General features: G+C 42.4%; 1 protein-coding gene across 7 annotated transcripts in view; it reads right to left on the reverse strand.

Annotated features, from left to right (window-relative positions):
* Nucleotides 1-564: 564 nt before the first annotated feature.
* fat1a (FAT atypical cadherin 1a) overlaps nt 565-24,231 on the reverse strand; it is a 107,991-nt gene continuing 84,324 nt past the window's right edge. For 3 of the 7 annotated variants that reach the window (XM_079554133.1, XM_079554135.1, XM_079554132.1), the window contains 13 exons: nt 23,294-23,437; nt 21,971-22,168; nt 20,112-20,699; nt 18,875-19,097; nt 17,506-17,637; nt 17,267-17,424; nt 14,099-14,579; nt 12,817-12,970; nt 11,569-11,679; nt 10,733-11,373; nt 9,819-9,956; nt 2,174-2,209; nt 565-1,341 (listed from right to left, as the gene is read on the reverse strand). In XM_079554133.1, the coding sequence (XP_079410259.1) occupies nt 692-1,341; nt 2,174-2,209; nt 9,819-9,956; nt 10,733-11,373; nt 11,569-11,679; nt 12,817-12,970; nt 14,099-14,579; nt 17,267-17,424; nt 17,506-17,637; nt 18,875-19,097; nt 20,112-20,699; nt 21,971-22,168; nt 23,294-23,437 (3,654 nt within the window). In that variant the 3' untranslated portion in view covers nt 565-691. Of the gene's footprint in view, nt 1,342-2,173; nt 2,210-2,781; nt 2,842-9,241; nt 9,309-9,818; nt 9,957-10,732; nt 11,374-11,568; nt 11,680-12,816; nt 12,971-14,098; nt 14,580-17,266; nt 17,425-17,505; nt 17,638-18,874; nt 19,098-20,111; nt 20,700-21,970; nt 22,169-23,293; nt 23,438-24,231 lie in introns of all 7 variants that reach the window. The other 4 variants (XM_079554136.1, XM_079554134.1, XR_013792769.1 and 1 more) reach the window with 3 other exon arrangements.

Here is a 24,231-nt window from a genome sequence, read left to right on the forward strand (position 1 = left end):
TTGACAAAAGTTCTTCAGCTGTCATCTGTACTGTACTCGTGTAAAGTGGTTTTGTCGGCAACTGTTGGTCTTTTTAGCAGCAGACTGAATATGTTTTATCTTAAAGGTCCTGTACCTGATTTTTTTTTTTTTTTTTTAACAATGAAAGTTTTAGTTGTATCCAAATTCATTACTAGACTTCATCGGCATCTGATGGTCTTTTTAGCAGCAGGCTGAATACATCTGTTTTATCTTAAAGGCCCAGTACCAGATAAAAAATAAAAACAATAGAATGAATGAAAGAAGAAGCAAAAATGTAAACTGGTAGTTGTTTTCAAACTCATTAGCATTCTGACGTACCGATTATAAACACGTTTCACAACTTTCAGGGTCACTGTAACAGTATTGCAAGTAATGGACAGTCTTTGTCCACAAACAACTGCATACTAGTTCTCTGGTACTGGTAATAAAATTGAGTACAGGGCCTTTAACTGAAAGCAACATGTTTGTTTGTTTGTTTTCATTTTTTCTTTGCAAAATGATTACAGAAAGGACCAGGAATCAAACACGGGACCTTCTTGCTAGTTACTCAAGCCGCCAGTCACTAGAAAACAATCTAAGATAAAGAAAGGAAATATACTACTTTAAAGCCAACATTCTGCACTTGTTTAGAGCGCGGCTGCTGTGTTTAGGCACTTGTTTGGATACAGTGTCAGACTTGCGTGTGCTGTTGCGTGTCGGGGATGACCAGGCGCTCCAGTGGGTCGTCCTCCCCGCTGTCGTAGTCGCTCAGCATGACCTCGGACTCCTCGCAGCAGGCCGACATGTCCGAGCAGGACGCGGTGGACGCGTACATGGACAGGGACACGCTGTCCAGGGCGGACGGGTCCAGGGAGAAGCCCCCCCTCAGGCCGGCGGGCCCCACCGTGGAGGGCGGGGTGCTGCCGGCTGACGTGGAGCTGCTGTTGCCCTGGCCGTCGCCGTCCCCTCCCTCGCCGGGGTACTGGTGCTGCGGGAGGTACTGGTTTAGGCTGTAGAGCTGGGGCAGCGCGGGCCTCTGCCGTACGCCCCCCTGCGGCCCCGCGGCGCTCGGGCCGTGGGGCTCCAGGAGGTTCCGCGGCCGCAGCGTGTCGTACTCGGGCTGGGGCGGGGGAGGGGGCAGGTCCTCGCCCAGATGGAAGTCTTCCGGCGGAGGGGGGAAGTCGCTCTCGATGTCGTAGCCGCCCGGGTAGTAGTCCGTGTCTATGGCGCTGGGGTCGGTGTACAGCGGCGCCGGCGACTCCACCACCTCGTACTGCGGGAACTCCTTTATGCCGGGAAGTTGGACACTCGGCATCCAATCAGATGTGTCCCAGTGGTATCCTACGACATGGACATATATTAGTCCGGGTCACAAGTGCAGTTTCGGCGTTTCGGCGTCAAGGTTAAAGCTCAAAGCCACACCATGCAAAAATAAGACGCTGTTCACGACATGAATGCAACACGTAACGGCACAAGACTGACACTGGCTCTGGCTTTTAGTCACATTCAAACTGAGTAAAAAAACAAAATCCTTCTTAAACTGAAATTTTGTTTTATTATTTGAGTTCAAACAATAAGCCGACTATGTTGCCGATTCCACAGATTTTTCTGATATTGGTATCAGAGCTGAACCCACAGATCTGCGTCACCGCTGTTTAGCTTCATCGATATGGCTAATGCTAACGCTAACACCTAGAGCAGCTTAAAAAGAGTGTGCAGGCTTTGCCTCTAAAAACACAAATAATTACAGACTCTTTGATACCTTCACTTAGCCTTTAGAGTGACACTTTGCATGTACTTTGTTTATATGTGCATAATTCGCCAATGAACTCGTGGATTTAGCATCTTTTTGCAGGTGTTTTTATTCACTCAATATTAGCAGCTAAATTAAGAATAAAAAGTGCTGGTACTAAATGACTAACTTTATATCTCTCATCTAAAGGTTACACAAATACTCATCTCTATGTACTACGTGATCAGTTCGTGGTGTGTCACGAGCTAATGCGACTATCTTCTATTCCACAGCAACACCGCCATGCACGCCGACTGAGAAGTCTTCCAAAACAGCAAATGTAACATTCTACAAAGCCCTTTTAGTGGCACACAGAAGCGAGATTAGTCGGAAAGGGGATGACGGGGATGAGAACACGGCTACAATGTGGAAAAAAGTCACCTCTTGGATTCTTGAGATCATGAGCCAAACAAGACTCTTTAGCAGGCGAGAGGGAGAGGAGAGAAAGAAAAGAAGTCAGGTTTTTAAAGTTTACGAAGCTGTAACTATTCAAACATGAATGGGAAATGGACAAGGACGCACTGGCATAAACCAAAATAGAATGAAAGAAAAATGAAGGAGCAACCATGATCTTAAACTGACTTTTTGACATTTATGGTAAGCTTTTTGGTTCGTTGAATGAAGAGGTGGGTGGTTTACTCTTACTTTTCTTACTCTTCCTTTTATGTGAGTAACGTTTTTAGTTATTTTATCCCAGTGTGAAAAAAGCTTAATGTTGTCAACTATATTATTTCAACATTAGCGTGTCTTACCTTCAGTTCTTTCTCGTTTTGACGGTCAATCATTCGAAAATACTACCCTATTATATGAAGTTTCTCAGTACTCGGGTTGTATTTCAGCCCTACATTTGACTCTGAGGAACTATTTTGCTCATAAACATCACTTCCCGAGATCCACCCACCTCTCGCTAATTGTCTCAGTTTAAGATCATGGCAGCGTCACGTCCCAACACCAAAGAACTACCACTGGCACAGACGGGAAAATAATACCTTGTTGTTCCACCGTGTCAACAGAGGAGCTGACAAGGTGGATTACTGTCACTATGGAGGCTTGTGAGGAGAGAGGAGGGAGAGGGTGCGGGAGGGGGGATCCAGCATTAGTGTCAATGCTTTCAGTGGAGGAAGGAAATCAAATGTATGGTGTGAGTGACATGGTGATCATGAGCAAGACACTCCAAATATACCACTGGGCTCGTTCGACGTTCACTGCAAGAGCAATATCTACTGCAGTGACTTTAGGAATATTCATCTTGATTATTTGTTTTGGAAATAAGGGAAATCAATCTTATTGTGTTTTGTTAAAGGATTAAATATGAAAAATCTATAATAAAAGGGCGTACATCTTTAAAACACAAGGCCAAATAATCTGGCAATAGAATAATATTTGTTTTTTTCCATTGCAACAAAAACAATCTTAAAGGGGCTGGATGCAAGTTCGCCATTTTATACTCACTACTGCCACCTCAGGCCATATGTGTAACTGCACCTTCTATATTAAGCTCGTGCATGATGGCAATTCGGGCCGAAGTGACACATTTTTGAGTGACCGTACAGGATTTTAGAGGCAGTTGTGGTGAACAGGTCTGGGCTCATTCTACACATTAGGACATGGCTGGAACATGTAGGGGGAGGAAAATACATAATTTTAACATTTTAAAACTCCTTATAGTCCCTTTAACTAGGGCTGCACGATATATCGAAAAAATATCGCCATTGCGATATTGGCACGTGCGATATCCATATCGAAAAGATGCGCGATAATTTCAAATAATTTAATGTCTAAATCATGCATATTCTTATATACGCACGTTGACCACTCCGCTGCGGTTTCTCAGTTGCTGCCTCGCTATTGGCCAGAGCAAGCACATGCGCGGCGGAGGACGTGCAATAAGAAAAACAAGCATGGCGGGTGACGAAGAGAATGAGGACGAAAGCGGAGAGCAACTTATTCCAAAAAGACATTGTACCTCGAGAATATGGGACTACTTCGGTTTTAGTGCACAAGACGAAATGCAGGCGCAAGTTATTTGCAAATCATGTCGAAAAAAAGTGGCTACGTCGAGGGGGAACACGACTAATCTCCACAGCCACTTGCAACACAATCACAAGGAACTTTACGCTGTGTATAAAACGCCACAGCCAACTCCGGTAAAGTCATTGAAACGAAAGGCAAACCCGCAAACAAACATTAGCGACAGTTTCGCTTCTGTCACTCCTTATGCGAAAACATCGAAGCGACACAAAGCAATAACTGCAGCCATTACGCGATACATAGCGAAATGCACACTCTCCGTTAACGTGGTGTGTAAAGAGGGCTTTTTAGAAATGGCAAAGGAGTTCGACAGGCGATATCAAGTGCCATCTAGAACCTATTTCTCACAAGTCGCAATTCCGGAGATGTACGAGTCATGTGTAAAGTCTGTAAAGGAAGAGCTCCGTGAAGTGGACTTTTACGCTAGCACCACGGACTTGTGGTCCAGTCGAACCACTGAGCCCTACATGAGCTTTACTCTTCACTTTTTGACGAGCCAATTTGAACTGATTACACGCTGCCTGGAAGTCGCTTACTTCCCCGACTCACACACCGGTGATAACATCGCTGCTGCCCTGCGGGATGTTTTGACCAACTGGAACTTGCCAGAAGACAAACAAGTGGCAATAACAACAGACAACGGAGCGAATGTGGTGAAGGCTGCCGAGATCAACCACTGGGTCAGACTGCAGTGCTTTGGCCATCGCTTGCATCTGGCAATTGGTGAGTGTTTATGATAATTTATTAATCTTTACATTTGACATATCAAGGGCCTATACGTGATTTGACGATGAAATAGAGTCACTATTTATTTATCATTATTATTTATCGTCCATCTCTAACATTTCCAACAAATTCTGGACAAGGATGAGTTTAAGAGCGCAATACCAGTTAACAAGTGATTAAAAAAGGCTATATACAAAGTAATTGGAGTAAAAAAAAGTCATTTTTTACTTTATACTACTGAAGGATAAAACAGATTTAACTACAAGGAGAATAAAAAATCTCATATAGGGCCTTAAATGTTTCATTAACATTTATTTGTGTATTTATTTTATGCATTTAGATATTAAACCTTGTTTTTTTCTTTTGTTTCAGAGAATGCAGTCAAAGGTGACGATCGTATTACAAGAGCTGTTGGACTTTGCAAGAAGTTGGTGGGGCATTTCTCCCATAGTTGGAGGGAGAAGACTGCCCTGAAAAAAGCACAAAGAGAACACAACCTCCCAGAGCATGCACTGATAACGGAATGCCCCACAAGGTGGGGGTCCAGACAACAGATGATTCAGCGAGTTCTTGAGCAGCAGAGAGCCCTGAGTGACGTCCTGTCAGCAGATAGGAAGTCCAGACACTTGGTTCCAACTTGGCAGGACGTGGATGTTTTAGAATCCATAAATCAGGCATTGCAGCCTCTACAAGAATTCACCGATGCCCTTTCAAGTGAGTGCTATGTTAGCGTTTCATATGTGAAACCAGTACTTCACGTCTTCAACACCTCAGTTCTTGCTGCAAAAGAACAAGACAGTGATTTGACAAAATCTATTAAGAAGAAGATCTTGGACTACTTGAACTCCAAATATGACGACCCAGCCACTCAAGAACTTCTGGATATGGCCTGCTTCATGGATCCTCGGTTTAAAGCAGGCTACATCTGCAGTGACAAGTTGCATGAAATCAAAGCCCGAGTGATTTCAGAAATGGAAGCAACATTCCCAAAGGTAAATGGTGTCAACGCAGTAATCTGTTCAAACTTTATTTAATAACAATCTAATTTAATCATTTCAAATTGTATATTTAAGGAGCAAAGCCATGACGCTCAACATGACAACATGGATCCACCAGAAGACATCCAGAAGACGTCCAAAAGATCCCTGGGCAGTTTTTTCAAGTCTGCCCCGGCTCCAACATCTACTACAGCATCATCACGTTCGCTGGATGGGGAACTCAACAGCTACCTCGTGTCTCCCACCATCGACAGCGAAGATGACCCTCTATCTTGGTGGAATGTTCATCAGGTCAATTTCCCGCAGTTGAGTAAATTGGCCAGAAAATACCTCTGCATACCAGCAAGTAGCTCACCTTCAGAAAGACTTTTCAGTACATCAGGTAATGTGGTTACATGCCAACGCACTTGTTTGAAACCTGCCAATGTCAACATGTTGGTTTTTTTGGCCAAAAACTTGTAGTTTAGTTTACTATTGAGGTTGTACGTGTTATTTGTTGAAATAATTTGCACTCAGTGAAGGCCTGGACACTTTGTTTTATTTTATGTTTGAAATTGAAAAACATAGACAGCAAGTCTATTGGCACATAGCTATATAATTTTGTGAATGTAATGTAAGTTTACAGATTTTAATATTTCAGGTACGACATGTTTTCAATTGCAATTGCACTTTAAGTTTAAAGATTTTATTTTTCTAGGTACAAACACTGAAAGTGGTTTGTTGTTTTGTGAAAGCTTTTGCCTCAAAATGGCCAATTTGCATGAAAAATGCACCTGCACACATTAATATGTTATAATGCAAATAAATGCAATCTTTGAAATGCTTGAGTCATTTCTTTTGTCTACAGAATGATGGAAAAGGCAACTTTAGGCAAGACTATTAAGATCAACACTAGTATAAATATTTGTACCTTACTAGATTTGAAAATAATTGAGTTGTGATCTTAATTGCAATGTTCATTTTTTAATAGATTTTCTCTAGCGATTCCTGCAAATAGCATTTTTAGGTGAAAGAATATAATATCGCAATAATATCGTTATCGTAATACTAGACACCCATATCGCATATCGCACTAATTTCCAATATCGTGCAGCCCTACCTTTAACCTGTTCAGAAACGTAGTTAACCTCTTACCACCCGCCTGAATCAAATGCATCTGTCCTCTTTGGCCATTATATAGGTCTGTGTAACACCTCATTTGAAAGCTAAGACCCACAAAACTGATCTTTTTCCTCGCGTTGTTGCTGTGTTGTGTCTCCTTTTTTATGTTTTTGGGGGGTTTTTTGGTCACATTTTTGTTGAGTTTTTGGATTTTTGTTGAATTTTTGTCACTTTTTTGTTGATTTTTTTGTCACTTTTTTGTTGAATTTTTGTCACTTTTTTGTTGATTTTTTTGTCACTTTTTTGTTTAATTTTTGTCACATTTTTGTTTAATTTTTGTCACTTTTTTGTTGAATTTTTGTCACATTTTTGTTGAATTTTTGTCACATTTTTGTTGAATTTTTGTCACTTTTTTGTTGAATTTTTGTCACATTTTTGTTGAATTTTTGTCACATTTTTGTTGAATTTTTGTTGAATTTTTGTCAATTTTTTGTTGAGTTTTTGTCACATTTTTGTTGAATTTTTGTCACATTTTTGTCGAATTTTTGTCACTTTTTTGTTGCGTTTACATCCTTATTTTCTTGTGGTCATTTGTCATTTTTTTGTGGCTTTTTTAGTGCTTTTTTCCCCAAGAAGCTTTTTGATTAGGGTAAAGCCAAACTGGAGAAACTGGGATCCGTTCAGGTGGGAGTTAAGAGGTTAATGAGTACATACAGTCTGCTTCATTGTGGGCACTTCAGCATCAATATTTCATGCTTTATCATCTAAAATAGTATGAAAAATGCACTTGACAAGTAAGGGCTGCTGCTCTTTTCAGATGCTGTGTGTTGGCAACAAACAAGATACATGTCCAACAGCACGCTAACAAATCGATGGCGCCGTGATAAATGCCGTTTGAATGCGGAGAGGTTCAGATCGGGGCCCTTGATAGTTTATGTGGGCTCTTCGGAGTTTCTGAAAATACAAATCGATTTGACTTACCAACTAATTTTTGTATTCAATTAGAGGTCGCTTTTTTTGCACCCGTCCTGACAAATGACCTCCGAAGTATGTTTTCCACGAGGGATCAATGTTATGGCATGACTAGAAGCTCCAACAAGCTGATTTTGCGCATGCCCCCTTAAAAGTGGAATATCAGTCTTGAAGGTAGACACTTCTTAGCCCTGGATCATTTTTCATGTGGTCACTCTAAATGTCTTTGTAGATATTGTTCCTTACAGCGTTGGCGGACCGTTTACTCTCCGTGGCCGGGCAGGAGGGAGGGAGGACACAGTAGGAGGTGGGAGCTGATGGTTTGTTTGCGGAGGAGAACACGACACGTGAACATACTGAGATGCTACAGGGAGTCGATGATAGTGCAGATGGCAGACTTCCCCACCCCCGGAGATTAAAATAAAAAAAAAAGGGCATTATTTACACAGACAGAACGCCTGGGTTGTGTTTGGGAAACAACAGGAGGAAAAACACGCACATACAAATGACCCAATTTGTGGCTCAATGTGTTTGTGATGACTTCTGAGCAGCGTGGGACTCCCTCAGATCTTCTATCAAAGCACCGAGGAATACTGGACCAGGCGGAATAAACTCGAGTGACCTCGCAACAGGCTGTGCAAGGAGAGGTGGGCAATATATCGGCTACAAGATCGAATCGAATTTGCTGTTTGCTGGAAGATATGCAAATTTACAATAAAAATGTGGGGTAAAAGTAGAAAAAAATAGAGGAAAATTAAAAAAAAAAAAAAAAAAAAATGATTTTCTTTGAGGGACAAAATGAGGAAAAATTGGGGAAATTAGGAAAAAGTGAAGAAAAAAAAAAGTGGAAATAATTTGGGGAAAATATTGGGGAAAAATTCCCAAAAAATGAAAGAAAAATTGGGAAAAAATAAGGAAAATGTGAGAAATTTGCAAATAAGTGGGGGAAAAAAAGGAAAAATAAATAGTCGAAGTAATTTTGGAAAAAAACATTTGGGGAAAAAATTTAAGACAAAATGGGGAAATTAAGAAAAAAGTGAAAAAATTGGGGGGGGGGGGAAATGTAGAACAATTTGGGAAAAACTGGGCAAAAATAAGGACAAATTGGGAACATGAGGAAAACTGTGGAAAAAATTGAGAAAATATAATATAAAATGGGGAAAGTGTTTTTTTTCTGTGCTTTTGTATTCCATTCTATTTAATCCAATGTAAATGTGATGTTTTCCAGCACATTTAGCCGTTAGCGCTAATTCATTCAGCATAAAGACTTCCTTATGCAGAGCTGATCCGTGGTCCAGCATCCACCCACTGTGTAATATATATCAATGAAGAACTGAGACAGTAATGAAATGGAAAAAAATGAACAAAACAATAGTATACCCCGATGTTCCTTTGTTCTTAAAATCCTTCAGACCAATCTGACACTATGATCAAATCAAAACAAAAGACAAACAAAAAGGATAAAAGCATGCATTAATTAAAACAACTACCACAAATGTAAAATAACGAAAATAAAAAACGCTGCCTAAGCCATCAAACACGTGCATTATGGGTGTTTTTTTTGCGACTTTGTACGTGCGATGATTGTTTCCGTCTGTAGCGGTAGTGACTGCGGACTTACAGGCCGGACCCGCTCCCTATTTAAAACCTGGTCCGGGATCTGTGGACTGATTTAATCCAGATGGGAGCTGAAGCCCCGCAGCAAAAACAGAAAAAAAAAAGAAGAAAGGGAGAGAGAGAGAGAGAGAGAGAGAAGAACAAGTGACCCAGAGCCACCATGTTTGTTTGTCCATTCTTGAGCATGCAAAGAAACAGCGTTAGCGTTCAAAAGAGCAAGATACAAAAAAGTTCAAAGTAGGGGTGAGCGATATGGCAAAACTTTGGATTTTTCGGATATTTTGTCTAAAAGAAAAATGCTAAAACAGGACAAAAACTAGCAAAATGTTGACAATAACCAAACAATTCTATCTTTTTAAGTTGACATCAGTTTTAGTTTTGCTCCGTTGGAAAACCTCCTTGACTTACACATTCTGGCGTCTTGTGATATTAAAAAGAAAACCCCTGAGTCGCCGTTCACGTGACGTCATATCGCTCACCCCTTGCTCAAAATGCATCCCCCTGACGTGTAAAGACTCAATTATTTTCAATCCGTTAGTCCATTTTTGCATTGAGTAAAGGTTGGAGGAGGCGTGGCTCACCGTTGTCGTCGCAGGACTCGGACTGGAAGGAGCTGAGCGACTGGACCTCGGACATGCTCCCCCTGGTGTTGTACGGGTGACACGCGCTTTCCTCCACCGGCTTCTTGGTTAGACACGGGTCGAGGTCCACCACTTTCGCTGCAACGAAAAAAATGGAGGGTTTCAGTCAGACACAGTCGTAACTTAATGTGAATTAAAAGTGAATTAAAGGCCCTATACATGAAGAAGAGTGTGAAGTAATGTACTCTATATTCAAGGGAGATATGATGCAAATCAACCTCCTAACCCCCACCTTCACTGAGCATAACCGAATAACAACAAAAACGAGACATATACAAGGATGATAATGCAAGAAAAAAGCAAAAACAAAAACAAAAGCGATGCAGTCTTTTTGTATTCAGTTTGGTTAGTCTGTGTTGTTCTCTCACCAAAAACAAACCTGGAGCTGTGTTTCAAGCCGCTAGCACATCTTTGAGTAATCGTTCAATCTTTCCCAGTAGCTATTCTTGTAGCTAAACTGTCAGCTCCTTCTTTTTGGTAAAGCTCCTTCTGAGCTCATTCGTATGCAGGAAATGCTGTCCTCACCTCGTGATCACTTGCAAATACTTTTATTACGGCTTTCATTTATATCTCTCTTTATTGACACAGCAAAGGGGAGGAGGAGACAAGGGGGTGGGAGTGGCTAGGAGTGGGTTTGCTTGAAGAATCAGGAAGTGAAAGTACTGGATATTGAGTTGTAGCTGTTTTAGATTATTTTCCTACTAATAGATACAGTAGTGATACCAAAAACCTACAAAAAACATAATCTTAAAAACTGTATTTGAATTTAAATTATTTTTTTTCTTCTTCTTCTGCAAAAAATGTACTCTAGTTTTTGTGTGATATTCAAACTATACCGGTAACTTCCCACATACCGTCATAGTCATAGTCCCAGTTGGGCTTTTGTATGGAGTCGCTGTCGGACACGGAGTTGGAGGGCGGGGGCGGGGGCAGGTTGGGCGCCACGCTGCACACCGCCACGGTCTTCCGGTGCCCGTGCCCGGAGTCGGGGTTGAACGTGCTGAACTCCGGGTGCTCCGGGATGGCCGACCCCTCGAACGAATTCCTGTCCAGATTGTTCCGGGAGTCGCTGGGGATGCTGGGCGTGTAGGAGATGGGCCGCACGGGCACCTGCGGCGGGATGTCCGAGTAGATGTTCTTGTTCAGCTTGGCGTCGAAGTACGGCCTCTGGAGGAAGGAGTGCGGCACGGTGGAGCCGCCCAGTGGCTTGTCGTCCTCGCTCTTGGCCTTGCTGCGGCAGGCCCTCTTGCGGATGAGGATGAAGAGCAGCACCAGGATGAAGATGCTGGAGACGAAGACCACGATGCCGATGACCTCCTCCAGGCCGATGTTCCAGGAGGTGGAGACGAAGTCGTTGCGGACCTCGGCGCGCAGCTCGCAGGTGAGCCCGCTGAAGCCGGAGGAGCAGTTGCATTTGTAAGAGCCGTAGGTGTTCTGGCACTGGCCGCCGTTGGAGCAGGGGTTCTTCACGCACTCGTCCACATCTGTTAGGCACCTGCAGGACACAAAAACAATCCATTAAACATGAAGGAATGGATTTGAACTTCCTTGTGCTTTTGTCTTCATATACAGTATAGACATGCAGTACTATAAACATAATGTAAGCCTACGTAACAGCCTCACCAAACGTCCTGTTTCGATCTTGCTCTTTCTTTTTAACATGTAAATTGATCAGAACACATTGCCATACCTTTCCCCTTGGAAGCCAGAATCGCATTCACAAACTGGACCGTCCAAACTGTCAATGCACTTGCCGCTGTTTTGACATGGGTTGTCTCTGCAGTACGGGCCCATCTGGCACCTACGAACACGACACGGGAGTCAACGAACGTCAAGACTTTCTTTGTGCAGCACATGTGTGTTTGTTGCTGTATCTGTGGACCTGAACATATCGGCCATTTCTTTGCTTAAAGTGGCACTAAACTCCGCCCACATTTGCAGTTTGAAATTGCCGTTGAAGTGAGGCGGCTTGGCGGACCGTGGGGTGAAGCAGGAGGGGCGGCAGGGGGGCCGAGTCGCTGACATCTCCACGGTAACGCTAAGTGCTAACGACACACACACCTGATGCTTTGAGAATGTCACACAGAAAAAAAGAGACTACAGAGACTTCCACCCAAAAAAAAAATCCTAATTCCATTTACATTTTTGCCATGAGGGGGCAGTACACACACGCGGTTTTGGACTATATAACTACAAAAACTAGGGCCTTTAACCCCTTAACTCCCACCTGAACCAAGCACATTTTCTCCAGTTTGGCTTTACCCCAGTCCAAAAGCTTCTGGAAAAAAGCTGTGAAAATAGCAACAAAACTGAGGCGAAAACAATGATGGAAATGTGACAAAAAAGTGAGAAAACATTGACAAAAAAGTGACGAAAAATTGATGAAAAAGTGGCAAAAATGTCACAAGAAATGGACAAAAAAGTGACGAAAAAATGACAAAAATGTGACAAAAAAATGACAAAAAAATGACAAAAATATAACAAAAATGTGACAAAAAATGACAAAAAATGACAAAATATTAACAAAAATATGACCAAAAATGTGACAAAAATGTGACAAAAATGTGATAAAAAAATTAAGAAAAAATGACAAAAATGTGACAAAAAATGACAAAAAAATAACAAAAAAGTTGCAAAAATGAGTTAAACACCCAACAAAAAAATAATGGAAAAAAAATCTGATGACGTGAGGAAAAAGATCCTCTCGGTTCAGGCGGGAGTTAAGAGGTTAAAGCATAAAAGAAAACCTTTGTGATTTGGGCACCACATGAGTGTGGTAATTCAGGGCTGATTACAATGAATAGACAGTGCTTTGACTCTAACAGCCTCTTACTGAAGGCAATTTGAGCACTGAACTGATCAAGTGTCCAATGTGACGCAGGTTTGAAAGGAAACAATAATTGGATAAAAGCTCTGTGGCCTGTAACGTTTGCTTTACCTCTGTCCGGAGTACTGGCCTCTACACTGGCAGTAGAAGTCGCCCGCCCGGGGGACACAGGTGCCCCCGTACAGGCAGGGGTTGGAGGCACACGGGCTGATCCCGATCTCACAGTGAGCGCCCATGAAGGAGGCCGGGCACTTGCAGAAGTAACCTAGGCAAGACGGGGGTGTGAAAAAAACAAACATTAGAAAACAAAACACAAAATGCATCATCTCATAAGGCTCAATAACCAGCGCAGTTTCTTCTAAAGTGTTTGATGCTAATAAAGTTAAGCGCTTCCTGCAGATGTTTTACACAAAGGGCCTTCGGGACCGTGCACCTTGAACCGCGAGCAGGTTTCTAATGGGAAACAGAAGTGCGGCGGTGGCTTTTTACTGCAGACACTTATTAGGGAAACAGACTTCAAACAGGCAAGCGGCTGATGGTATTTGACCATAAAAACAGGTGAAGCCCAAAGAAAGGAGGGGGATACAAGTAACTAGGGCTCTCATAACATGATGCTTCAATTCTGTTCATCTCTGCTTAGCTCCACTTTTTTCTGACGGTGGAACAAGCCTGTCAGTGTGCTTTTTGAAGATACATAGAGATCGTCATAGAGAAGATCAAAGGAGACTACAGAGGATTAAAGATATTTTTGTGAACTAATGATGACTAAAAAACAATGAAAAGTAGCTATAAAACCTGAAAGAGCCTCATTTAAATTGTCTTTGTTCATGTGGGTCCATGAAGCTTTGGAACCTGATTAACCTCTTAACCCCCGCCTTAACCGAGCACTCCAGTTTCGGCTTTACCCACATCTAAAAGGGTCTTGAACTGAGAGTTTACAGCCTATAGGCCAGTGTAACTGCTCATTTGAAAGCTAAGACCTAAGCTCTTTCCTTATTTTTTCTTGTCATGGACAACCAACGAAAATGTGACGGAAAAAAAAAATCGATCAAAACAAAACAAGGAAGAAGCTTAGAGGAGTTTTGTAGGTCTTAGCTTTCAAATGAGGTATTACACTGGCCGGAAGGTTGTAAATTCCCAGGTCGAGAAGCTTTAAGATTTGGGTAAAGCCAAACTGGAGGGTGATATGGGGTTAAATATGTTTGAACACAACAATCTGAATGGAAAGTTGAGTGAATGAATTTTACATTTCGTTAGCTACATTTAACTAAATTCTTTGTCGACTAAAACTTGGACAAAAATGGACAAAGACTAGGATATTTCTCTCAAAAGGCGGAGACTAACTGAAAATATATTGTCAAAGGTGACGACAGTGCACAAACATGTCCAGTACCTCCGTTGGGCAGTGAAGTGCAGATCCCTCCGTTGGTGCAGGGATTGCTGGAGCAGCTCTCGGCGGGGGCCAGAGCGCAGCCCGGGGCCACGTCCACGATGTCCTCCAGCGCGGCGTGGCTCCTCCGGGCCATGGTGTTCAGAGGCAGCTCCTGGCCGTTCAGGCTCAGGGCCTCCAGGCAGCCGCGGAAGCCGTTGACCGTGGGCAGGCTGCGGCCGTGCCGAGCGGAGCCGGCGTGCTGCTGCTGCTGCCGCACGTGTCCGCCGAAGTAGATGCTGTTGTCCAGGTTGAGGGTGCGCAGAGTCCCCGGGGCGGTGCCCGAGGCGGCGTGCACGCGGTCCAGCACCAGCTTGGCGTAGTTCCCGTCCACCTCCAGGGAGACGGTGTGCCACTCGCCGTCGTTCACCTGGGCGCTGTGCACGGACACCAGGCCCGGCCCGCTGCCGCAGTCGAACTTATACTGCAGACGCCCGTTCACGATCTACAGACGACAAGCCAACATTAGCAGAAGCTCATCAAATATTCAGATGTAATGCTCTTCATCACCATTTTAACGCCCTAGTTAGAATATTTCAAATGCCACAATTGAAAAAGATATGTGCATTTTTTTCCTTAAAGATTTGAAACCTATGGATATTGATTAAATGAATAAAAACCTGGACACAACAGTAGATTTGGAGCAATATGTCTAAAACGAAGAGAAAACAGATGGAAAATGTCAGCAAAGCCTGCAGCTGAACGTGAATACATGAAAATAGAATTCAGATTTCACATTTTCAGCTTACTTTATATTTCTAAGTAGAGGTCAACCGACGCCGATATGCACAACCAATATTTTTGACCGATATTTTTGGCAGATTTTTAAAAATAATTCTGGTCTATAATCCCGTAAAAAACAGAAATATTTGGACACTCCAGCAGTGGCCAATTTTATTTTATTACTTTAAGTGATTCAATCAAAGTTTCTGTCTCAGCTTTAATTAATTTCCGTTAACATTAGCGTACAGCCCTTAGCATTAGCATACTATTGCTGGCCGCGGCTATCAAAAATACAATTGTGGAGGTTGTAACTAACTCAGCGACTGAATTCTCCTGCAGCATGTCTATATTCACTGAGGTTCGGTGAAACTTGTAACTCATTTTCATTGTGATGTTTCTCTCTCCCCTGAGCCCTGGGGGGTTGTGGGACTTGTTTGAAAGCCCGGTCTGGGAGATATCAGCTTTTATTGACGCTAGATCGGCCGATAGCTGATATTGTAAAATGCCCAAATATCAGCCCTATATATTGGCCGGCCGATATGTCGCTCAACCTCTATTTCTAGCACCACTTTATAAGGTGAAAAAAGCTTAAAAATGCAAACATGCATGTGGGACTTCCAAGTAATATCAAAGTAAAGTAATATTGAGTCTTGTTTCAAAAACATCATAAAAACAGCATTAGAAAGCTATTTGTCTCATCTCCTCTCATGATTAACAACCAAACGATTATTAATATGCCACCACCAAGATATTTTTAGTTTTGGCCATAAATCCATGTCAGACGCGATCATAACTTGCCTCCTATCAGATCTCACAGTGCGGATCCATTTATTGCAACAGTGTAAAAAAATAAATTAAAATCTTATCTTTGTAATACATAAGCGAAATTCCTTTTGAAGTTCAACACCACTCAGACTGAACCTGACATCTTTGCATTGTGTCGGTTTTACTAAAAGTGACTTATTATTTCCTAAATGCAATTGTTTGACACATATGATGCCTGTTCTATCAAAGCAGCTGTATTCAGTTTCTGCCATATTTTGAATCTTTTGTAGTAACTGGCCTAGACATAAGAGGGGGAAAAAGTAATAAAAAAAAGTGCTGAACACTTTCTGAAACAACTGTATCTGATAACCTAGCATTTATTTTAATGAGGGGAAAAAGTTCTATATATAAATTAGCTTTGACAGCAACTCTTTTCATGATCAAACCTTGTGCACTTGCCTTCCCTCTGAACGCTGGAACACAGAGGATGCAGACATGGAGGGGGAAAAAAAGGAAAGTCTCCATGGCAGTTGGAAAAGAACAATAAGCCTCTCTTGGCGAGCCAGGTTTATGGAGTCTGGCGCGCAGACGCTACACCAGTCAAAAGAATGTGTGGAAAACTGCGCGCCGCGTCCCTCCTAAAGCAAAAAAATAGCTCTAGTGTATGCGCCTTTTCTCCTTTCCGACCCATCACCACATTCTCATAGAGCGGCTCTCGCGTGAAAGGCTTTTTTGAAAGGATGCACATTTGAACTCCGAGCTCCAAGGTCCCAGGGGAGGACGGGTCAGTTATGAAGGTATGGGCCGGGTTTTAAATGGAAATCCAGGCTGGACATAAACAGCGGAGCAAAGGAATGCGAAAGGGATTGGGTGGATTTGGAGCGGTCTAGTGCGTCCATGTAATGTAATGGAATGGTAATTTTAAGCTTAAGGTTTTTTTGTTTGTTTGGGAAATACATTTTGGATTGTTCTTCTGTACTTTGGGGAATTGGTATGCGCAAATGACTTGCCTTTTGTGAGTAAAGGAAAGGTTTCTCATTTAATTGGATGTGGTTGTAGCCATGAAAACTCCTTGTTAACGTTTTTTCAAAGAAATAAAGATTCCAACGACTTTCAGTTTCTAGCCAAGAAGCACTACTTTCGCTTTCACAGAATATCCCCAGATTAAAATCATAATCTTAGATGACTCAATATCCATATCACAGGAAGCCACCAAACCTAAACGTTAGATAAAGGTCCCTCCTTCCCTGAATCTCAGCAACTAATCAGAGTCTAGTATCCTCCCGTGTTGACCAATGAGACGAGCTTTTCTCCTCACTTTGCAAACGTACAGACTATCACTTAATTATAACCAAAATATAACGTCAGTAAAACGTTTCTGGAAGGTTGTTATTATACTAAATTTAGTAGAACGTTTTAAGATTATTTTTTTTTAAAGCAAAAAAATAACGTTTTAAAACTTACAGAAAACTTTCCATAATAACCACAATGTAACGCTCCCATAACTTTGATAAAACGTTATCTGGGATCACAAAAGCTATGGCCAAGATTTACAGATTTTTGCTTTAACCCCTGCGGAGCTGTCTTTGGTCAAGAGGGCCTACCCGGAGCACACCCAAACAAATGGCGTTAGCGTGGACCCACCTCCAGTATGCTGTAGTCGGTCCCTTTGGCGTACATGACGGTGGCGTGGTTGGAGAAGGTGCGCAGCCTCAGGGACAGCTTCATCAGCTCCTTATTGTCGTTCTCCATCAGGTGGTACTTGACGTAGCCGTTCCCGCTGAATGTCAAGGAGTGGCCGTCTAAATCAGAGAAAAATGCTAATTCAACATTGGTGTTTTTATACATATGGAAAGTCCCGATGAGTGCGTGTGTTTTCTTACCAGAGCATTTTCCCTTTTTGCCTTCAGGACACACGCAGCTGTAAAGGTTCTCTCGAGGATCGGCCATACACTCCATCCCCTCGGGGCAGGGGTTGTTGTCGCACAGGTTGTTAAGCATGGGACATTTGCCACCTAAAAACACAGCATTAGATTTACCATCATCTGTTGGCTGACTTTGCTTTGTGTGCTCGTATACAGATTTATTGACCTTTTGTTTTATATCCCAAAAATGAAACAAATTTATTGGCTCCATGAAGGGTCTCAGACAGAGGTTCTACCAAAATGTATTTTTGCTTTGTTGGTTTCAGGAGAGGATTTGTTGACCATTTATCTATTTTAAATAAAACCCCAAGTGTTCAAAACCCAAAGGATACCATCCATTGGCAGTTTACACACAAAGAAAAGATTGCTCCAGTCACAGTATTGTGGCTAATGTCGCCAATAAGTCAACATTTATGCTGCACAATACCCTAAAGTGATCACAAATAGGTAGGGCTGGGTAACGTAAAAAAAAATTCCGATACCAGTACTTTAACAATACTTGGTTTCCGATGACAATATTTGTCATCTAGAACCAGGAAAAAGGAACAATAATGTGTGGTAATTGGGAAAAAATAGGGAAAATGGGGCAAAACATTGGGCTTTTAATTATAGGGAAAAAAATAAAAATAAAAATGGGCAAAAAAAGATAAAAAAAATAATAATCTAAAAATCAAACAAATCTACAAATAAAATATTTTTTCGATATTTATATTTTTTGGATACTAGTAATACCAAAACGTTTTTTCCGATACCATACTGGAGTCGTTTAAGGGTACCCGACCCTACAAATAGATGGCCTGCGGGCAAAAATGAGGCCTCCCAGAGCTCTCATCTGGCCCTCACACAGTCCCAGGCACGTGTCCAGTTCCTTATTTACTTTTACAAAATGTTTGTTCCGCGTCTTTGGTCACATTTGACGATGGATGTGCTCCCATTTTATGTTTAGAACTGGTTATATTCAGTAAAATGAAGCAGAAAATGGATTTGTAGACTGGAATTACATTGTATATAAAGAGCTGCTGAACCCCATTGCGTCTGTCAACATATTTGGCACTTGGACAAATGTAATTACTGACTACTGGACTATGGGAAAGGTGCACATTCGCACAATGGATTGGGCACCGTGTCAGCTTTAGTCCCGGGAGATCAATTCTTAGCTATGATAATTTGCTCAAAGTCTCCTTCCTCTTTCTCCCCCATTTTTCTGCTGCTCACCGCCCTGCCCTACAAGCAAGCCTAACATTGCAAAACAAATTCTAAAAAGCAAAGATGAGTAAAACCAGGGAAACTTTGGTGTTATGTTTTTTTGTGTGGAATGAAGTATTACCTTCGCACTGGCAGGTCGCCGTACGTATGTGTCGGGGGGTGACGAAGCTGAGGCGGGCCGTGCTGTAGGTGGACATGGAGCCCTTGTCCAGAGAGATGACCTCGTCGCAGAAGCGCAGGGGGCAGTCCAGTCCGGCGCACAGCTTCTGCACCACGCGCACGATACGCACTCCGGTCATCTCCTCGATCACCGCCGCCGAGGAGTTCAGCTTGCGGAACACCACCTGCACGAGACGATGGATGGTCTGAAATGTGCCAAATATGTGAAGGCGTTTTCACATAGGACACAGTGGGCACTTATCTCAAAATAAAACAATCATAAGGGCTACTAGCACTTTAAGAGCCATCAACAGAGAACACTCTAGACCTAAATTAAGCTGAAAAATACAGTGGTGTTTATTGTATTATTGTAAAACTACTCGACTGTACAACTACTAAAACTACTACTACACAAAAATGAACGGCTGATTCATTCATTCATTTAGGCCAATTGAGGAGTGAAATGACAGTCCTCAAATTCCCCCCCCCAAAAAACAAAAAATCATTACAAGAATTACTTGTGCCACAAATGGGGCTGGAAGAGTAATGGCAATCAAATGAAATTACCAAATGGATATGTCATAAAACAACCCAAAAAAGTCACCATGACGCCTTCCCCAACGATTAAACTTCTACATTTATGATCTGAAATGTTTCTTGTATTGGTTTCAAGGTTTGTAATTCAGGGTTTTCTCAATAAATTCTCCAGGACATGTTAACAGAAAAAGTATACAAGAAAAGAAAAGAAAAAACGCAACTCTAATCCTAAAATAAATCCTTTCCACTGTTTTTTCCATACACGACTTACAGCGAAGTCTCAAAGTATTACCAATGACATATAATGTGCAAAATTGATCAGCTGATTTCAAGTAAGTAATAATATATATATTTTATTCTTTGTAAAGTCAGCTGTCAGCAACTAATCAGAGTCTAGCATCCTCCCGTGTTGACCAATGAGACGAGCTTTTCCTGTGAACCAGCCTGTCGGGTCCAATCAGGAGGGAGTGGGAGGAGCTTGATCTTTTACTTTTGAAATTTCTGTTCCGCTCTCCTCATTTTGCAAACTAAGAAGGGCTTTCTGGTTAAAGGGAGGAGACATTTGATTGTTTACTTTCAAAATTCACTCTATCCCTCCTCGCTTTGCAAACTTACAGACTGTCACTTTAAGCTAATGCAAATCCCCTCCCCTTGTGCCTTACCTCCTGCGACTGGTAGGGGCTCCCGGACCTCTCCAGCGCCAGCAGCACCTCCAGATCTCCCTGCTCCAACGGCTGCAGGCTCACCAGCTGCACCTCGCTCCGCCTCACCCCCGCTATGTTGCGCAGCGCCCTCTGGAAGTTCCTCCAGTAGTCGCCTATGAACTCCTCGGGCGCTATGTTGGCGAAGCGCACCGCTATGGAGTTGTCCAGGGCCTGGCGCTGGGCCTGGCGCACGTGCACGGTCACGTCGGCCGCCGTGGTGAAGCGGCCGTCGGTTACGGTCACGTTCAGGGCGTAGTGTCCCACGTCCAGGGGTTTGAGGGCGATGACTTTGCCGTCAGAGGCGGAAACGGAAAAGGTGGCGCCACTTTCACTAGGGGAGGAGGGAGCCAGGCTGTAGGTGAGGGTGTCGTATATGTCTTGGTCAGTGGCGTGGATCTTGCCCAGGACGCCGCCCGGATACTCGTCGGCGGCCGTGGAGATGAAAATGTCCAGGGGCAGGATGGCGGGAGGGTAGATGCTCTCCTCGATGATTCGGACGCTGATGAAGGCGGTGGAGGACAGCTGCGGTTGGCCGTTGTCAGACACCTGAATAAATAAATATCAATATAGTGAGTTCATGTTAACGAGGAAAGAACAGGTTTCAACATAACACGGTTGGAAAAAATAACAAAAATGTGCACAAGATTTTAATTTGTGTAACTCAAATTGAATTTAGGTCAAGGAGCCGATTCCAAAAGCTGCATTTACAATACAAATCACAAAATGTCACTCCTACTGTAACTGGTGGGTGGGGAATAAAAACTGGGTTGTCAGATGAACATACAGTATATATCAAATCGAATTGTTATAAAAAAAATAAAAAAAATCACAGATAGTTTTTTGCTAAAGCTGTTAAATTACAATTTGAACAAGCCAAAGTGTTTTAAGAAGACTGAAAAGATTTTAGTTTAATGTATAAACTCTATATTTCCATTTGGCACAAAGCTGTATTTCAGTTCCAAGCTGTTCCACATTGTTTGAACAGCAGAGGGCAATGTAGCGCTTTAACAGTGGCATATGTGTAATTCAGTTCACAACTATTAAATATGAAGATGGCCATCTCTTTTAAACACAACAGCTTGAGAGCGGCATCTTGCAATTTTATTTTGGGAAGAAGTACAAACATTTCCCATGAAACATGAAGATACAGAATACCTGTGCTAGTTTAGCAGCTGATTTTTCAGACTGTTCACTCCCTATATAATGTAAAGGTACTTTTATGGTATGTTTCTTAATCTCAATGTGTGTAGGAAATACTTCTAGGACTAGGACTTGTGATGACATTCAGATACAATACTCAAGCAAAAGTTACAAGAGTGACACATGGCGCTCAGTCATAAATTAAACTGTTCAAAAAGCTAAAAACAAAAGTAGCTATTGTCAAACATGCCAAACTGTCCTTTCTGACTCGCTTTGGGAGTGCGACAGAGGGACATGGACTAAATATGCCAGTTTACTGAATTCTTTGCATAGGATTGGCCATTTAATGCGTGTGTGTTTAAGTAAGTTACAATACATTGTGGGAATCCCTGTGTGGGCTGTGGAGTCTGTTTGTGACACAACTCACAGAAGAAAAAGCCAAGTTTTCTTCAGACTTCAACATTTAATCTCCTAAATATTGATGAAGAAAGTCTAAATTTAAGATTCAGGTAAACCTTGAGTGGCCGAAAAGTCGAGCACAGGCAGGCCCGAGCTGAAAGGCGTGAGAAAGTGCGATTGAGTGGGCATGACGGAGCGCTCGGCGCAGGCAGTGACAAATGGCCGGAGCTGCTGTGGCTTGAAGCAATCGATAGAAGCTAGTTTCTGCCGTGACGCACCTGGACTTGGAGTAGGTAGTGTTCTTTGCTTCTCCTGCTCAGCTCTCCCGAAGTCACCAAGGCGCCGGTGGGATTGATCTGGAAGGAATCTCCATCGTTGCCGTCCACGATGGAGAAACTGAAAGGTGGCCCGTTGTAGCCCGCATCCCGGTCGCTGACGGTGAGCTGGAGAACTTCTGTGCCTTTTGGACGGTTTTCCTGAAAGAGAACAAAAAAAAATACGAATGCATTAGCTAGTTGTTTATGATGACTGTTCTTCAATAACTCATGCAATAACAAATAACTTATCGAATTAGCCGACCTATTCTAGAATGAGTACCTTTGCATGTCGAGATGAGCTCCCTGTTGAAAAGACTTTCTGTGTATAAACTACTGCTCTAGCTATGCAAAGTTTAAACACAGTTACCTTCAGATTGCATTGTAAAATCGCATTTTTTTTACTGACCACAACTAGTCACAAGGTGGCCAATCAGATTCCCTCAAACCATCCCCGTGGATACGCCTCTGCTTCTTGTTATAGGCTACTTTTCTTTGTTTGTTGTTGTTATCTTTTTGCTCGTGCCCTCAGAACGAGGCTGTCGGGTTTTCACAGCTTGACGAGGATCATTTTTGGCACGTGTCAAACTTTTAGGGCTACATTTTGTACAAGTGTGCATACAAGCAAGCATGTGACCCTGGGGAATTACAGACTGTGGAAAATAGTAGATTGGAATTGTTAACGGCAGTGAAGCCAAGTAGCTACAAAATATATATATATTTTTTTTTATAGATGCTTTTGGTACATTGTTTTTCTTTCAATTTGAGGCTCCAAAAAATAAGTCTATTGCAATATGCATGTCGGCGATCACCATATTGTAAAAGCTGCCATTTTCCATATTTTCACACATACATTGCACAACTAATCACAATACTAGTCAGGTAAAAAATAAATTGAGTGCCATACCACTGCAGTATTACAAACATTCCCCCCCCCCCATTTCCTCGCCCTTATTCTCTCCCAAAGCTTTGAATCATGTCACCTTTTCTTTACAGTACCCTCCCCGCCATCCCCTATCTGCATTTCCCATACTTAACATGCAGCCTCGGTCTTTCAATTTACAATTCCCTCACCTCTCTCTCTTCACCTCTCCTCGTGCTGCTTCTTGACATTCTCCTCTCACACCCCTCATTTATATCTCTCCGAGCTAATCCCATTGCATCGATACCCTCCCTTTCTCCCTTTCCTTTGTTTTCTATGAACTCCTTCTCTTTCTCTCTCTGTCTCTAGTCCGGTAATGTAATCAGGGTTTATATAACAAGCCCCTCTACCCCTCCCTCCTTCACCTGGATGATGAGGCTGTAATTGGCCTGGGAGAATAGGGGCGGGTTGTCATTGATGTCCAAAATGTCAATGTTGATGACGGTGGTGCTGGAGAGCGGTGGGAGCCCGTTGTCTGTGGCCGTGACCGTTAAGCTGTATCCGGAAATCTGAAAAGAAAGAAAGAAAGAAAGGGTGAATGGGTGGTATCCCTAACAAAACAAAACATTCTAAGGAGTGTATAGAGTCAAGTAATTGGTGCCGTTTAGAGGACGTGTTATCTGTCAAAATGTATGTAGTTGCCCTGATTAATTTGCACAAATTTGATCACTTGGACTAATCAAACGGTAGAAATCTTTGCCAATTTGGGCTGTGAGATGAACTACAATCAAAATATAACTGTTAACTGAATGGTTGCAATAGGCTCGGTGCACAATGAGGCCATTTCCGCTACCCTTAACTTAAGAGTGCCAGTTCATCCCGTTCCATTCATTTCCTAAGGGAATTAGCTTAGATTCATTAAAATATACTCTTCAAAAATACTGGTGGACAGTGAATTCCTGGTCGAATGTCACTGACTGCGTGAGAACTAATGAAATGTAAAAACCTTACAAAATGTATAGTAAGCACAGAGATCTGCTCCTCTATGGTCCATAAAATTACATGTGGTGTGCCTCAGGGATCGATTTTAGGCTCAGTGCTTTTTAACATTTACATGGTTTTGCTTTAGAACTGGAGGTAGTTAATAGTGTAGCTTAGCATAAAACATTTATTTTTCTCATAATGTCACATCTTATAAATGTATGCATTAATACCCAAAGAGTTATACTGGCCCCTTTGTCTGAGATTTCAACAAACTCTGAAACATGAACCCAGCCTATTAGCATAAATAGCCAAGGCTGCCTTTGTAAGCAATAAAACAAAGGCAAATCGAGCTTCCCCCATTAAGCATGACATGACTGTG

This window comes from Gobius niger (assembly GCF_951799975.1).
Source record: "Gobius niger genome assembly, chromosome: 3".
NCBI lineage: Eukaryota > Metazoa > Chordata > Actinopteri > Gobiiformes > Gobiidae > Gobius > Gobius niger.